This window comes from Vanellus vanellus, assembly GCF_965231255.1.
Source record: "Vanellus vanellus genome assembly, chromosome: 4".
Lineage (NCBI taxonomy): Eukaryota > Metazoa > Chordata > Aves > Charadriiformes > Charadriidae > Vanellus > Vanellus vanellus.
Window position 1 is genome coordinate 55,811,861 of NC_138909.1, and position 18,575 is coordinate 55,830,435.

At 39.1% G+C, this 18,575-nt stretch overlaps 1 protein-coding gene across 1 annotated transcript in view; it reads right to left on the reverse strand.

Annotated features, from left to right (window-relative positions):
• SORCS2 (sortilin related VPS10 domain containing receptor 2) overlaps positions 1 to 18,575 on the reverse strand; it is a gene marked incomplete at both ends in the record, with an annotated part of 571,047 nt that overhangs the window by 86,381 nt on the left and 466,091 nt on the right. Inside the window, 4 exons of the mRNA XM_082482792.1 lie at positions 1,722 to 1,811; positions 5,755 to 5,873; positions 8,047 to 8,111; positions 18,357 to 18,430. Of these exons, the coding sequence (XP_082338918.1) occupies positions 1,722 to 1,811; positions 5,755 to 5,873; positions 8,047 to 8,111; positions 18,357 to 18,430 (348 nt within the window). The remainder of the gene's footprint in view (positions 1 to 1,721; positions 1,812 to 5,754; positions 5,874 to 8,046; positions 8,112 to 18,356; positions 18,431 to 18,575) is intronic.

Sequence of the window (18,575 nt, forward strand, 5' to 3'; positions counted from 1 at the left end):
GTGATCTTTACGTGATTTAATTTATCGTCAGTGAACACACACGTTTAATTACTGATTTGGGTATTTGAAAAAATACCATAAATAATTAAACATTTAGGGAACCATCCTTCCTTCCCCTTCTCCAGGATCAGCTTTTGTAATCAAAGACCTCTTCTCCCCTCTTCCTACTCTCAAGTCCCTTGTTTCCACCTTGCTTTAATTTCATTCCTCCCAACTACTTCAGTGAGGCAATGGGCTGTGCAGGAGGTTGGAGTCGTCTGCGGAAGGGTTTCTTTCTGCTGCTCCTTGCTTATTCTTTGCTTTCCTCCATTGCTCCTTTCTTGTTTTCTTCTGTTCCAGTGCAGGTCACCTGTGGGCTGCAGTCCCTCAGAGTGTCCCTGCCCCAGCAGGAGCTGCCCAAGGTTTGCAGTCCCTCAGGGTGTGCACATCTGCCATCTTTTAACATTTACAACTGGATATTCTCCTGTTGTTTTCCTGATTACAAATTCCCCTAGGAAAGCATAAAGGCTACACTGAAGGCCTTAAAAACACTGAAATAATTATGTGGAAGTGTTGATATATTTACCTATCCTTGGCTATACATTTCTTATCAAAATAGATAAATAAATAAATAGCTATTTCCATAGTGCTACTAGGAGCATATCCCAAATAATATCTGAGGATTTGATTTGAGGGTTTTGTTAATATGTTGTATATTTAAAACCAGAAGACTACGGACCACCACTTAGACTAAAAAAACAAAACAACCAACCAAACAAAAAAAATTGAAGATGATAAAACACCATTAAACACATTCTTTGTGAAGAAAAGGAAATACATTGTACTCCACTGTCCGTCATTAGGTGAGCAATGAATTAAACCTGTGCATTTCAAGACATACAAAAATCACATGTCTTAGTTCTCTACTGAGTAAGTGACAGAAACACATAGAACCACATGAAAAGGCAGGAACCTCAGGAGGTCTCTTGACCGACCTCCTGCTGGGAGCAGGGTGAGCTGTGAGGCCAGACCAGGTTACTTGAGGCTTTAACCAGCTGGGTCTTTAAAAACTCCAAGCCATTTTTCTTCAGGACTGTAGAAGCCTTCTAACTATACATAAAGTTATGAAACACATTAAGTCCAGCACAAAAATTCAATTGCATCAGTTAGACCATATGTAAATATCTGTCTGTGCTTTATTGCTAATTTACGATGCAAATACAGAAACCTTGTCACTATAAAAATATGCTAGACTGAAGGAACCTCGCGACAAGCCTTGCCATTTTATTAAGTAATTCAAGTTCATATTGGGATTCTTTAATGCAATAGAGTACCATCAACTGGTAAAATGCTCTTATATTACTATTCATGCTTATACCAGAAAGCACCATGTGGAATTAAACTGCAATTGATTCTTGAAAGAACACTCGCTCAACGTCATTACATTGCCATTGGGTGTGTAGCACTGTTTCATGGAAGCAAAGCTCAAAAACTGTTGTGGTAACTGGTGACAAATAAGCTATCCTGTGTTCTTGCCCTCTACAGTTTATGAGCTACTGCATTTCTAGAATAAAAATAAAAACAGTAGGGTAAGAATACAGCACGAATGGGATTCAGAAATCTTTGCAAGGAGAAATTATGATCTCAGAATAATGAGGTTAAAAAAAAAAAGAACAAATCTAGTTTAGGTAAAAAGAGAAGAATTAAAATCTATACATAGGAAGAAAAATGTGTATACTTACTTTTGGCAATGCGTATTTTGGCAACTTCATCTGTACAAAGCCATTGCGACGGTAAGACACATAATACTTGGTCCGATTTGCTGATGTTGTCTATACAAAGGAAAAACAGAAATAGCTAATGTTAAATCTAGAGTCTGCAATGGCAGACTATTTTTTTTAACCTGCAACTGAAATACACAGCTATTACTTCTATTACATGTGATTAATTTGCAGTGTACTCCTAAAAGAATACACAAGAAATTGTGAGAAAATAGACTCCAAAAAGACTCAAACTCTTACGCTCCCCCCATTCTTTAGGAAGAAAAAAAGGTATTTACTTTCCTCTTTTGCCGTTCCAGCTGTCATGGGTGATACCTGAGCCTTCAGCATCTCACTGTCCGCAGTCCTTATTGATACCTTGGTACCTATAGGCCTCCCACATATCTGCCCTTTTGTAGCAATGCCGGCTGCAGCACCCGCCCAGTAAGAGGGAGGGAGGGAGGGAGGGAGGAGGCACACTGGCCATGAACACCAGGTACCTCAAGGGCAAGCAGTATTCCAACAGTGCTATTCAAAGCAGAGCAATAAAGGCTAAATAAATTATGCTAACGTTATGTAAAGCATTAGCTATATTCGACTAATATTTTCTATACAGGATAAAACATCTCCCTGTGCAAGATGCTGACATGCCACATGGAGGATAATGATGCAATTCTGAATCCATTAGTTGGTCAGTTTGAAAGTCAGCGATACCTCCTGAAGGCACAATTATATGCTTAAATGCAGAGGTTAAACATGTATTTCAACTGCTGGCATGTGTGGAACAGATTAGGTTTTATGTTAAATACTTGGGGGCTTATGAAAATTTTCACCAAAGAAAGCCAACAGAAATGCGCATTGAAAGGAACACAGTTGTATGACTATTACTCATTACCCCCTTTCTCCTCTCTATAATAGCAGATACACTGGTCATTTTAAGACTTTTACCTTATTCACAAAAAAAGCAATGCAAATATTGTTCCAAACTACCAAAAGGAGGATTCTAAATAATCACTGATGAAAATACTCAACTAACAGCCTCCTTCAGTTTTTCTAGACAGAAATGTAACGCCAAAATCTGTGCTGGTCTATAAACTGGCACATTTCAAACTAAGCCTCTGGAGCTCCACCAGATTAGATTAGCTTTTTGTAAATACTATTTCACAGTTTTTTCACATTTCTCCCCCCCCGAAGATCAGCTAGGTAATGGCTATTCAGTCATTTTCACTAAATTTATAGAGGGTGGCTGCTTTGCAGGAATGGACTGATCAAAAAAGAAAATGGAATAAGTGAAAAGAAACCTGCAAAACGTGGAACAGAAGCAGACAGACTCATCTTCTTTCTTTGACTTAGAAAATCCATTTAAAATCCTATCCTAATCTCACTGGTATTCTCCTCAAATTTTGTGTTTAAAAAGGGAACCTGATCTGGAAAACAGCCTATCCTAAAACACGCAAACTTGACTTGGCTTGGTAAAAATAGAGTTGATGCATGACAGCAAGTCCACCTGACTGAATATTTTAAAGATTTCAAAGTATTTAACATTATAATTGTTCTCCCTCTTTTTTTAAACAAATTCAATTTTTTGTGGTAGCATGTGATGCCCGTTAGGAATGGGATTTGTGAAATTATGGATTAAACCAAAAACCTCACCATTGATTTAATTAGTGTTAAATAGCAGTCTTATCCATCTTTTCATAGCCTTCTTGTTCATTAGGCATTTATTTTGTGTCACTCATTTTAAATGACTGAAGATGATGCCAGGCAGCAGAGAATCGGAGTCAAAGCAGCTAGCCGTGGCAAGTCTCACTGACATTAAAGCTGGTCTGTGCTTAAAAACAGTCTTGAAACTTTAGTCCTCCTCCTAAAATCACCTCTGAAACTGCCTGACTGTCAGTGCAAACTGGAAAAGAAATGAGTATTAGGAAGCTCCCGATCTTCGTGGATATAGACATACTAAAGAAATGGGGCTGATATCTTCCTCTAAGATGGTAAAAGTCTGAGATTCGGGCCAGGATTAGCAGTGGAGACCTGCAAGGCTCCGACTCACAGCTGCACAGCTGAGGGGATGCGAGCGACGCCAGGGGCAATAAGACTCATCTGTCCCATCTTCTTTATGACAGATACTGCTGTGATATTAAGAGGAGTCCCTGGCCTAATTCTAACTTATATAGCAATATTCTAACTTACATAGCAACATTTTAGTCTAGCGATAAAAGAATTTCCACGTGGTTTCAAAACCTATGCTGTTTCTCAGATGTGTAGCTGCTGTGAGCTTTCACTGGACCAGTTGAGTAGCGTCCTGCATCACACCTCAGGGGTGGCTGCACTTCAGATGTGACTATAGGATCCCAGAATTATCTTCTATCCTCCAGTAACACAGATAGGGCTAACTGTAAAACAATTTAGCAATAAGAGAGATGTATATCATATACTGTGAATTACTGCAGGTAAGTCTGAAAGGAAAAGACTAGAGATGTTTCCCCTTCACGTGGAATACATGTACATCTCATCTACTGGCACTGACATATCTCAAATCTCCAGAGATTACGTTACCAATGGCATCATTTTGCTAGTAGCAACCGTCCATTACTTTATGTGCACATTTCCAGGTTGCACTTCCGTTTCATGTCTGCCCATGCCTGGCATGAGACAGAAAAACAGCTCAAGAAGCATTTATACAAGACATCCAGCAAAACAGAATGCTCAAAGAGGAAGCAGCCTGTGTTTTGCTGAGCACAGCATTCTGGAAGTTCAAATGGTGGGAAGCACTTCTCACCATCTACACACCGTGAAATGGATTTTAGAGTGTGCCTGGGGGGAGCCATAGGTCATAACACCTTTGAGCAAAACAGGGGCCATGAGTGCTAGACCTGAGCTGAAAAATGCCTACTTTAATTCAACAATACTTTTCCAAATCCATTTGACTGTTTATTTGTGGTGCTAAATGTTCTAAGCCATGTGGACCTTTGAAACCACTATGGCAAACAAGAGGAGAACAGATCTTTTGTCTCGTCACCAATTTACACATCCTTTTGGAAGAAACAGCCACAATGGGGGAAAGCTGCAAAGAAGCCAATCTGACGTACACCGAGGCAGTGGTGGGGAGAGCCATCCATCACCACAACATTGCTTTCCTGCCAGAGTCGATAAACAAGCCTTTGCAACAAGCAAATCATATCAAAGTATGGGAAAGATGACAGACAATCACCGAGGAAAGTACAAGCAACTTTCCTAGGAAAACCTTAAAAAATAGGTAAGACATAACCTTTCTTTCAGAATTTTGTAGCTCTGACAGATTCAAATCACAACCAGTCCCAAGCATATAAAATGACATGAATCTAAGTGTGTAATCTGAGCTGTATGTGGTACCATAAGACTGATGGAGTCCCAGCCCAGGTTTCTGCACGCAGGTCTTACAGTTTGGGAGTGAAATAACCCCAATGCAATTTGGACCATCAGAAGTTGCTCCAAGCTTCCCAGTTACAGCTGTTTCACCCTTTCGCTTCCTAAGTGCATCTGTATAAATTCTTTCCCAGGAAAACCTCTTCACAAGAGAATCCATGTGAAGAAGCTGAGCTCTGTCAGCGGCTTTCCTTAGGTGCTCTTCTCAGGTAACCTTTTTACACTATGGCAGTACTGGAAAGGACGCAGAAGAGGTTGTAAGCATAAAAACAAAAGGGTTGCATTTTGCTTAGCAAAAGACATTTACATTTATAAAAAGTAACATTGAACCACATGATCTATTTGAAAGTCTCCACCTTGTTAAAGCTAGGTCAGTGATAAATTAAAATCAACCAAATAAACAGGCAACTGGTTGCACAAATTAAAGATGCTTTTTTTTTTTTTTTTTTTGACTGATAGAGGAATGCTTCATTCCACGTAAAAATTCATAAATCACCATGCATACTCTGGAACAGGTTTCTCCACACTCCTAAATTACAGTGTTGCTGCACTGTTTAAAATTTTATTTTTGGATCTGAAAATGGACTGTCTCTCCAGAAAGTGGCAGTACCTGAAGAAATATGTAGTCATCCTGCACAGTGAGGGAATCCCGATCAGTGCCACCAGCAAACTGGACTGTCATTGTCTTATCAGAACAATTTTGAATCTGACAAGTGATGTAACGGTAACCTGAGGGAAGAGAGACAGAAACATATGACAGGACTACCAAGGGAAAAAGAAGCAAGCAGTATAAAATGTTACTCATGTAGGGAAAGCACTGCCTTTGCCAGTCGAGTTAGTTGTAAAATTATTACACTAAACCCTCATACAAGAGTTTTTCAATCTCCAATGTACTGAGAATATATTAACTGCTTACAGTTCAGATCATTCCTGGGAGGCAGCCTGTTATTATCCAAATTTTTCTGGTCCAGAGAGATTAGGGGTTAGATGAATGAGACATTCATGGGTGAGGATAATAAAAGGAGCCTCTTTTCTCACTTAACCTATGCACAGAGACGAATTATTCACTTGGAGAAACGGCAGCCTGACACAACATAACTGAAATCAATAGATCAACCCCAGTATAAAATTGTGATGAGCAAGAAGAGAATCAGACTCCATTTGATAGCATGCAGAATTTTAAAGGCTCTATTCAAACCTCTGTAGGAAAGTTAAGACACACTATTAACACACCATTGGAACTGCTCTGCTGGGGCAGGACTTATATATCCAGAGTAAATACCTTGCTGAAAAAGCCTGGACTGATTTGTATCTGTGGAGGCTACGGCCTCTCTCTTGCTCTCCAGTTAGCAATGGTCAGGGAGTATCCTCTCTGCCTGGGCTGTTAGAACAGCATTACCGCATCTTTGATGCAATCTGCTCTTATCAGAGAAAGCAGAGCCAATAATCATATCTCACACCAGCTGTGGCCCAAACACCTTCTCCTAGACTCAGAACTTTGTACGGCTCACCCTTCCTCACGAGCTTCTGAGCACTTGAGTGACCTTCCCAAGTGTAGTGAGAAAAATGTTATATACACAATCCTGTGTCCAGATCACCAATTCTCCCCACGCTCCAGACACAGTATGAAAGAGCAAACAATGCACCCCCATGCACGTGCTTCGTTACTTTTGCAGTGTGATAGGAAATGCATTCCACATTTTATGACTTTCAATTAGAAAAGGCCAAACCAGTATATTAGATACAAATATTTGTTTTAAAATCTGGATCTGTTTAAGAAGTAGCTACAGTCAATCCAAATTCTCCTGCTGTCCAAATCATCATCACAAGGATATTTGAGCAAGCACAGCAATGGGCCATCGAAAAGTTTTGCAGCTATTCATAATTCACATGACAAGCACTACAGTTCTTCCTCAGATAGGCAGCACAAAGATGCTGTTTCCACTAAAATCAATGGTGATGCTTGTACTGACCACAAGTGCACAAAGTCAGTTAGTTGACAACCCAGCCAGGAGATATTTCATGAGAGTTTTTCTTTTTCTGCTGTTTCTGTTAAACAAAAAAAAATAAAAGTCTTCCCATCCAGCTCCTGAAGAATCATCTTACGTTGTCTCTAAACAGCACTGCTGATGGGGCTGTGTAGGGGTCACCAAGTCTCAGAAATCTCACTGCTGAAAGATTTAGAAACTTTGTCATCCAGAATTTAACATGGTAACTTTGATTTTTTTAATAGGGCTGAAATGAAGAAAAGCTACTGGATCAGGGAAAGTCAAACTGTGCATTCTTTACAACTTCTTTTTAAGACTGCACAGGAACTTAGATGATCCGAGTCAAAGAATTAAATTATCTTTCAAGAGTACAACTGGTAACAAGAAACTATACAAGCTTTTGGAATCACGGTGACTCTTTAGTACAGCACATCCTGACTGCTAATCTGCTTTTTCATTTATTTTCCCTTTGAAGTCTCAAAGTATACTGGATACTGTAACATGAGGAAATTCTGGGAGATGGTGGTTACTGCAGTAGGATTGACATATGCAACGATTCACTTTAACAGACACTTACCCAGCACTAACACTGCGTTGCCAGTTTTATTTGCAAATCAGGAAAAAATGTTCAATGTTTAACTGCCAGAATAAATTGCACTATTAATGGACATTTTCAACGGAGCATAGCATCTTGACGTCAATTCGTCTTAGAGTGGAAAATAAGTAAATTTTAAATTATACTGTATTTTTATATAACAGGACAGCTTTGCTGACTACAGATAAACAGAGAAAGAATCTGACTTGCACAATTTCTCTTCTGACTAATTTTAAAAACAATCCCAAAAGTACTCTCTAAAACAGAGAGAAATGACTATACACTAGGGTATCAATTGATAACATTTTCATTTGCATACCTCCACTGGGGTCCTGGATTTCCATATGAACTAAATCAGGGTCTCCATCAACTCCAGCAACGGCCCTGAGAACATAATATAGTCAAGTTATGCAGAGCCAGCTACAGAATAATCATTATGTGGATGGAAGAAAAGAGAGGATTTCATACTAACAAGCTTTAACATTCTAGCTGGGAAACTGAAATAAACCCCATTTATAATGTACTATTACTAACATCTAGATGGAAACTATTTTTTCTGTACTTGACATTATGTTTTTCTTAAATTTCTTTAGAATTTCTTTTACTAAAATATGCTTACAAATAGGAACAATTGGAGAAAAGGACAGAAATAGGTATGAAATTGGAAACAAAACTTCATAATCATAAATTGATAAATATGCACACACATAGATATGCACACACATAGATATGCACACACATGCACTGGTGAGCGCTAGAACATCTTTTTACAATTACCTCTGACATTTGAGACTACAAGGCAGATTTAGTGCTAAAAAAGACTTAGATTCCATTCTTATTAGAAATATCTTAAACTTGACACACGGCTTCCGTAATGAATTGAAACATCCTTGGTTAGTATATTCAGTAGAAGAGTAGATTCGGTTTAGACAAAGGAAGAAAGTGAAGTATAATTTTGAGAAGAATATCCTGAGAAGGAAATTCAGCCAGAATTGATCAAGGTGCAGTTTAACGTTGAAAAGGTGTAATGGGAATGCTGGCTGATTTTCACTTAATATCTCCCACGTCAAATGCACTCAGCTAAAAGATGAGTTTTCTACCCTCAGGGCTTCCACCCCAACCTGGGAACAGCAGCCCCAGCTGCGCTTTTTTCTGGCCCTTCCACTGTCATTAGTCAGGCAGATTCTGCAGAGAAAGCTTTGAGCTGACAGTCACGCTGTCACTAAGCAAAGCGGAACCCCTCCCCACTCCCAAAGCTACACCACACTTCACAAGGCTCTTCACTGGCACGGTACAAGTCCATCAAGTCAGCAGATGTGGGCTGAAGACACACAAAGGAGATACATTGGGTGATAAAGTGCAGCTGGATGCAGATATTAAAAAAGCCCATTAAACTACTTAAGAGAAAATGATCATTTTGATACAATTATTAATAACGAAATGCAATAAAACTATACTTTGGATTGAAATTACATCACTGTTTAATGATTTTAATAGCATTGATTTATGAGGAGCGGTTAAAACTCAGACTCAGTAATTGGTGGCTCCTTGGGAACGCAGGCCAGGGGGGAGAGACTGGACGATTTCCACTGCTGCATAACAACCAGAAATAATCACATATGCTGTTTTTCCCTAATAAGATAAATGATCAGTCTGAAGAAGGGAGGGGAGGGAGAGGGATGAGCCCCCGCCAAGACATGAGATGCGAAGGAAACTTCTAGTGGGAATTTTTTAGTGAATGAATGGAAAAATCTTCCATTTACTAAGAAATTAGCCTCAGAAACACAAACTATTCCAGCATTTTGGAGGCAACACATTAAGTCAGAGAACATGTTATATTCATTGAGGTCTGATAAGAATATAACTGAGCAGAGGGAAGGGATCTGTAAACTTTTTTGCTGTGTGCGCTATATCTATTTTTCTAGATATTCACAACACACCAAATCAAACCTGCCGTCGACTCTGCAGTGAGGTTCTTGAAGGAAGAAAATTGTTTGCTGAATATCATATTTTTTTTCTGGACTTCATGAAGCTGAACCACAAACTAAACTAATAAAAACTTTGGAGTTAAAATTTTCTGAGGCTCAGCCTGACATGCTGATTGGCATCAATAATGCAAAGATAGTTTTTGGGTACTTTTGAAACAACCTCTTATATCTATAATTCATCACACGCAATTTCATAAGCACAGTTTGAGATATTCGTCAACATCTTTACCTTTTTATATTTCTTTCAACAGCTCAGAAGTGACAATGATCTCATGTCTACCGTGTTCCTTCTAATAGCGGCAGCGGGCACAAGTAGCTTCTGATCTCGTTTCCAGTGTAATCTTTTAGTAATCTTTTAATCTTTTTGTAACTGATCTGTTTTAATGAACACTGCCTCAACATAAAAAATGAAAGTTTCCAACCCAGACTACTTTTCTCCTTTAGACTTTTATTTAAATGGACGCGAAAAATCATAAGGAAGGTTTTTTTTAACCCGGCCAGGATAAAGCAATACCTCTTTCCCTGTGAAGTTCAGACATTTCCCCTACTCCCCCTCTTAAAACTATCCTTCATTATTCAGGAGAACAGTTACTTTCAAAGTCTAAGTCCTCTCTTCCTAAACCAGCTGGATCACCTAAGATGGTGTCCGTTGACTATAAAGGTGGTTTATGACGACAGCTCCCCGCTGCAGTTTGACAAGCATTCCTCCTTATCGCTCTACCAGATTAAGCCACCTCGTTCTGTGTCCCCAGTCTTGCCTCTCTTTCACCGCCTCAGACATGCCATTGAACTTGCCAGGTCCCAGTGCTGGGAATTGTCTAATTGAAAGGTGATCCTACAAAGACGGAAGACACAAGGCTGCTGAAAGAAGCGATTATTAAGCTACATCTGTAGATCTCTAACTTTAGACAAGTCTAACAGGTGAGACCCACCCTTTAAGTGCAGAGTTTATCCATTCCGAAAGGCACAGATTAAGTAGGCAGAGTATTTCAAAAATGCGTTTTGTGTTATTCATTACTCTAGTTGTGCACATAAGCTATAACAGCAGAGACTCTGTTTACTCAGTAAAGACGTTACACCCTCAAAGTCTACTTTAGAAAGTCAGCTACAGAGAAGAGTTTCCAAACTCCGTAGTCCTTTTACCCAGCTTTACAAACACTTAGAAATAGTCCTTTCTTCTTTTATTGAAAAAAAGAGCCCATCTATTACGGCTGCTAAGAAAATCATCAGAACGGAGTGTAACTAATGCAGAGATCTTGAAGCTATATCCCTGAAGAATAAACTAATCTACTCATTTCAGCAGACTACTCTGCCAACAGTACTTTAAAAAGCAATACCGTTATTTCACTTGTGCTTAAATCATGAACCAAAGAAAAAGTTGTACGATGCTATGCAGGCTAAACAGTCTAGGTCCCTCTGCCCATACAATATGGCTTTCCTAGGATGATAGGCAAATAACATACATACAGGAACACATACAGTAAATGATCCACTTAAAATGAAGGCTCGACATTTTTTTCATATTGAGGGAGAAATGTAAGACAATATTTTTTTTTTGCATTTTCATTTACAAACTTACTACTACCACAACATCAATGCATTGTACCAGAGTGAGGACTGTGCCCACACATCCATTCACAAGCACAGTTTACTGTTGCTCAGCTGGCTTTAAGATAGGAACTCTCCTGTCCTATAAAGCACAGGCACAATGGACCTTGATAATCCAACAGTTTCTTCCTTTTTAGTTGACATTTCAGCATAAATTTTTAATTTTTTTCCCCAAATAGAACAAGCACTTTCTCAGGAACTATCTATTTTTTCTCAATTTCAGCAGGGGTTTTGGCTTGGTTTGGTTAGAATTCCCCCACTTGTCTTCTCACAGTAGGTGGAATGAAAATGGTCATATCTCAGTAATCTGGGACCATTTCTTTGTTTACTTGGGTACAGCAGGGCTCGCTACTGAAGTCAGGGTTTTCTGGTTTGGGTTGTTTTAGTGCTTTATATTCAACCTTTAAAATTTCCAATGAAATTCAGACTATAATTTTAGATCAGACTTTTCCTCTAGGAAAAGAAATATCTCTTGACCGAGTATATCATGCTGGATAAAGCAAGCGCAACACACCAGCACTTCAGATCACATAACAGCGTGGTTACAACACTTCAGAATTAAAATAGCCCAACTTGATTGTAGGGTGGTGTAAATATAGGCATCCTCAATATGCTTCTTCCCTTTCTTGTGAACACAAGTTCCCATCATCTCCCCTCTGCTTGTCTGACACCATGTTGAGCCTCTTGGGAAAACCAGTGCTGCAGAATCTAATTTTAGAACTTTTCGGAGGGATTAGTTTTCTGTTTCTTAAATCACCGGATCATGATGACAGTTGAGCACCAATCCTGTGGAAGAAAAGCCCCCCTCTTTTGGTGGTGCAGAGGTGAAATCGCCTTAGTCCCTTATATAATTACGATTCATATTTTACTTCAAGCAGAAAACACTGTTTCCAGTAGTCTGGGCTCATTTTGTAGGGGAGCAGCTGTCTGCAAACACTAATCAAGTAGAGTCTGCTATGGACATATATCTTGTCTAACTCCAACGGATCCCTTTATTGTTAAATATTTGATGCAGTTCACTTGGGTGCATATTAATGAAGAGACATCTTCAAACAGGACATCTGAAATCAAAACCAAATCAAGACAAACCTGCTCGCTGCTGTGCAGGAGTCTCCAATCAAAGGCCATCTGAAAACTTGCCGGTCTCTTCAATCTGCCCCTCCCATAATCTCTGAATATTAATTTTATCCAAAAGGTAACAAATTCTCAGTTTATAGCGACTGATTTCTAGCAGTTGGCTTAAGGGCAGTGCCTAGCTTAGGAAGCAAGTTAAAAGCATGCAATTTTTTTTGCTAAGTAACTTAAAATGGTATTGAATCTGGTTACATAGGGAGACAAAACTATGATTTGATTCATACAAGCTAAAAATGTGTTTGGTTGTGACTGAATTGTGTTTAAGGCCTTGCAAACTTTGCATCTGCTTTGAAAGATACACCTTCAATGACTCAGTCAATGCCCTACACAGCCAATGTGTGCTGCCACCTATTTACTCCCTATGCTTAAATGCTTTTTAACAAAAACATTTTTCCTGCCACCTTTATCCAAACAGAATAGCTGGAGTGGTTCGTCATTGCCATGGGTTGACCTTCACTGGCCACCAGATGCCTAGCAAGCTACTCTATCACTCCCCGTTCCTAACAGGACAGAAGGAGAAAATAAGATGAAAAGCTCGTGAGTCAAGATAAAGACAGGGAGATTGCTCACCAATTACCATCACAGGCAAAACCAGACTTTACTTGGGGAAGATTAATTTAATTTATTGCCAATTAATAACAGAGTAGGACAGTGAGAAACAAAACACAGAACTAATAAAAAGAACACCTTCTCCTCAGATTCAGCTTCACTCCTTCACTCTAACTCCTCTGCTTGAGCAGCACAGGGGGACAGGGAATGGGGGTTGCGGTAAACTCATCACATGTTGTCTCTGCTGCTCCTTCCTCCTCACACTCTTCCCCTTCTCCAGTGTAGGGTCCCTCCCACAGGAGCCAGTCCTTCACAAACTTCTGCAACGTGGGTCCTTCCCACGGGGTGCAGTTCTTCATGAACTTCTCCAGCATGGGTCCCTTCCAGGGGGTGCAATCCTTCAGAAACAGACTGCTCCAGTGTGGGCTCCTCTCCACAGGCCCACAGGTCCTGCCAGGAGTCTGCTCCAGCATGGGGTGACCATAGGGTCACAGCCTCCTTCAGACATCCACCTGCTCTGGCATGTGTTCTTCCACATGGTGGATATCTGGTGGATATCTGCTCCACCGTTACCCTCCATGGGCTGCACGTTGATGGCCTGCCTCACCATGAACGTCACCACAGGCTGCAGGGGAATCTCTGCTCCAGCACCCGCAGCACCTCCTCTCCCTCCTTCTTCGCTGACCTTGGTGTCTGCAGAATTGTTTCACATTTTTCTCACTCCTTTCTTTCAGATGCTGTTCCACAGCTTTTTTACCCTTTCTAAAATATGTTACCACAGAGGTGCCACCAGTGTCACACATGGGCTCAGCTTTGGCCAGCGGTGGGTCTGTCTTGGAGCCAGCTGGAACTGCCTCTGTCTGACATGGGGGCAGCTCCTGGTCTCCTCTCACAGAAGCCCTGAATACCCCTACTACCAAACCTTGCCACATAAACCAAATGGAGTCATACACATCACCACGCAGATAGAAATAGAAACAAATGCCATCCCAAGTGATTAAGTCACACATAAGAATGACTGCCCACACCGATTCTTGGCTTCCCACACAAAGAACCTTTCACACAAAATTCAATGTTAAAGGCTCAATGAAATCCTCTTTGCATTTCTCTTTCCTTCAGGGCACATCATCACTGAAATCTCGTCTTTCACCTGACACTTGAATAGCCAGGAACCCCCTACGTTTGACATTAATGGGTATGGCTGTGATTGATTACTCGTGTGGGATTTCATGATGAGAACAGAACTTCAGTCCCCTGAGAACAACTGCTCTACTCAAATAAACCCCTCATTTTTTATTTTTATGTTCTCATCTCTCACAAAAATGGAGAAGCTATAGCTAAAAGTAAGAGTACACAGATACCCACAGCATAGGATCCACATATCCTAGTGTGTCGAGGGTAAAGCGTTTCTGAGGCTCTAGACAGAGTCATAAAGGAAAAGTGCCGGGCCTAATTCTCCGGTAATTACTGATTCACGACTTACTGTCCCGGGGTATGTTTGTGCTGGTATAGACAGCTGATTCACAAGCCATTATTTGCTTATGTATTACCAAGCTCTATTTTGAGAAATGAAAAGGAACGTAACTGGTGCATAAGCCTTTTGCATAAGCCTTTTTTGTTGTGGCTTTTTTTTTTTTTTTTATATGGGCTTGATATATAAAACCAATTACGTAGCATGTGATGTGTGGGTGTTTAGTGTTTGGCTGGGATAGGTCATGTCTCTTTGCATTCCCTCCTACTGGAAAAAGTACTTATAAAGGATGAGTAGTATAACATCCCTTAAAGAGAAATCACCACATTGTGGCAATACTGCCTGGGCAGTTGCAGTTTACGCGCAGCATTAAAACTGGTCACAGTAATCAAAGTTTCTTAATTCTAAAGCACAAGAATTTGCTCAAAAATAAAACTTCTCACATAAAAAGAAAAGAATTTGAATCTTCCTAGCTAGTATTTATACAGGGGGGAAAAAAAGGGGTTATTTTTTAAATGTTGATGTAAAATGATTTTTTTTGGTTTGAATTACAAAGTGACTTAGTATTTCATTTTATTAAGTTAATTTCAAATCCACATTTCATAATTTTGCTTTGAAAAATTAAAAAAAGCTTTTTATCGAACAGTATCAGAGCAATCATTTTCAGTATTTCCATATTTTATGAACCCGTTGGTTTTTTTTTTCCTAGATTTTGATTTTTTCATTTCAACTTGAATGAGAAAACAATCAAAGAAAAATAGACATTTCTAGAATACGTCTCTTTTGAAACCATCTTTACATCTATCAGATTTCATGCAAATAAAGCCTAGAAGATGATTTTAATATGTTGCTTATAAACTTACAGTACAAGATCTGAATAGAAATAGTTTCAAATACTCAGTCCCTACTGAACTTCCCTTAATATAAATACATAAGACACGCCATTAAATTAATTGCATTTAGATCTTCATTGAATAAAAAAAAAAAAATGCTTCTTCAGGAAACACATGATCTGGCTGCTGCCGGAGGCACAGAAAAAATTGCTTTTACAAAGCACAGAAAAATACTATGACTGATAATATTTGTAGTTACCAAATCTTAGGCTATATTATCAACTTCAGTGGCAAAGCTCAACTGAAATCAAAGCAGAAACTTCTGCTAAAGATCTGCCCAGTGAAACATTCTTGGCACAACCAGCCGGTATCAGCAAGACATGTGCCCACGTTTATAGAAACATGTACAATTAGTTTGAATTAATTTCACCTATTTTTAACACATCAGATGTTATATATTGTCAAGAAAACAATATTGGACTTCGTGTCCTACTAGTCATGGTATGACAAAGCCCATATTCTTACATCTGTTGAAAACTACATAAATACTTGTTTCTATCTAACACGCAGATAACTCAGGTGATGAAGGCCATAAAGTTTCATATAATGCCAGAGTAACTCCCACTGGAAGGCCATCATGTCCAACCCACCACTTTCAACATATTCTTTATATATTGCAACGTCCCATATGATATTAGAAGTAAAATACATTTATATACCTTTATTTCTAAGGAAGTTTAAGAGAAGGATCATTTGGTACTGATGAGGCACTAAACTTTTGCTCCCAAATCCTTGCTGTTGCTAGATGATACAGTTCTTGAGAGAAATCAGAATGGTCCATATACAGAAAAGGGGAAAACAAAATCCTCGAAAATAGTTCTAAAGGTTATAAACGTACAGACTCTCAGAATTTATTATTCTTATCTGAGAGGAACATGACGTTTATGAACAACCATGACTTTGAAGTACTACATGGAAGTTATTCCTATCAAAGCTCCAGGACAATTCCCTGACTGTGTCTGAACGATATAAGGATTCTGACACACAGCAAAATACAGACTTAATATTAAACATGCACTTGCTGGCTTTAATTCTTGCATACAAAAAATACTGAGAGGTTGTTTGAGTCAAAGCAAAACTGACACATATCTCAGTGGTACGCTATGTTTTCCATAATTTAAGTGTGTTAAATATACCTAGACTCAGATAAGAAAAACATCTTTAAACAAGCCTGCAAGAGAGAGGCTTCCACTGTTCTTTCTTACCTGTTAGTGACTTTTAGTTTTCAGACCTAATACATTTGAAAAATTTCTTTGATTAAAGACAGAGCGCCACACACCCTCCTGATTTACACTCTATATAATAATCTTGCTAAGGAAAAATCAAGTTATACAGCAGACATGACATTTCTGACCCACCGTGTTACTTCTAAATGATTATACCCTCTCACATGGTAGTTAAGAGACCTGTAAAAGTGTATTGCCTATGAAACTCCAGCTGCGGTGTAGATGTAAGTTCTTCAATAAGGCTATATTTTGCAGGAGCAAGTAAGCAGAAAGTGTCAGGCTGATTCAAGTAATTCAGCAGAAAAGGTTGAGACAAACTGGAGTGAATCAGATGGGTGTTACTATAAACCAACTGCAGGCTGGTGTTCTAAAAGCACGGTCACTAAGTAGGTTGCAGATTGAAAAACAGGCACTTGGAAGTGTGAAAAAGCTCCCTTGATGTGTCTAGGGATAATTACACCAACAGGGACGCTGAGCAGGTTAGGTCTTGTGCTTCCAGCTCTTTGAAACAGGGTTTAACCGGTCCATGTGTCCCTGCCCTGGGTCACAACCTCCCCCCTGCCCAGCTTCAGCAGCAGCACACATGCCAGCACACCTTTGGACTCGCCAAGTGGTTTTTTTTGGTCAATAACAACTCTGCATGCTTTGTAACCTCTACACCAGCAGTTTAAGCAGGTTGAGATTTTGTTTGGTTTGTTTTTTCCCCGACTATGGGAGTAGCTATTTCAACTCAAGAGAAAAGCAACTACCTGAAGAACACGGACGACGAGAGCACAAATGCCAAACACATCGCAAGTCTTGCAACCAAGATCAGGTAAATCCATTTCAATACTGGCAACACCACTAGCAAACCACAAAATATTGCTGAAAGCCAGATATGGCTCCATAGACATATGGATAATTATATTTTACCTAACTGACACAGATCAGAGTCCTTTCTAGAACTAAAATCAAAATTCATTTAGGAAACAGACGTGTCTAGTATGTCACAACTAATCCTGTAATAAACAATACCAATTATTGGTAATGATACAGTTATGCATAGTCCACACTTACACACTGAAGTAAAAAGTGAAAGGAGGAATTCTCTGGCTTTTCCAATAGAAATCAGATAAATGTTGAGTGTGCAAACTGACCATTTTTAAATACAAAATCAATTTAAAACACTATCAAAAGGTTAATTTCAGTGTAAAAGAAGTTATGCGCTTCATTTGTATTAAAAACAGGCATCGACTTATTCTTCAAACATTTGTCAACCTGCTTAAATCACTTCTTAAACATTTTGAGACTGCAAAATATTTGAGCTGAAAATGAAATAATTTGATATATGTGTACTCAATAAAGTCATATGTTTCACCAGTTTCCTTAATAGCGTAAGTTTATATATGACTCCAGTTAATAGGTCTGATTCGACCTCTCTTAAAAAAATGTTATAGATTTTTCTCAAGCAAAAAGACTGCTCTTCTTTCTAAAGATCAATTTCACCAGTAAAACAAAGAGCAATTTCATTGGACGTTGCAGCTCTCTTTAAATCTTGGGCTCCATAGATCCAGACCTATAAACCTTATATATGCTGACGCTGGGTATGATCACTGGCATGAGTATGAATTTGCAATAGTGGAAGCAACAACACTGACACAAGCTGCAAAAGACGCCAAGGCTTCTACTGTCCCCATCAGTTTCTCCGCGAACATCTTTCTTGATTAGAATGAAATACTTCTGCTGTTCATTTTTTATTTGGGAAATAACAGACTTCTTACCAAAAAATATGATCTTTTGAAACTCGTTCCTGCAGAAGGATCCATTTTTTCCCCAAGTCAATGGATACATAAACCTACAAAACAAAAAAATAAAAGAAAAAAGAGATGATAGGAAACTGTTAATGTTGTACATCTTCAAAGACAGGTCCTATGTCACTATTAAAATGACAGATTGCACACCAATAAAAAAAAAAAAAAAAAAAAATCATTACCAGGAGC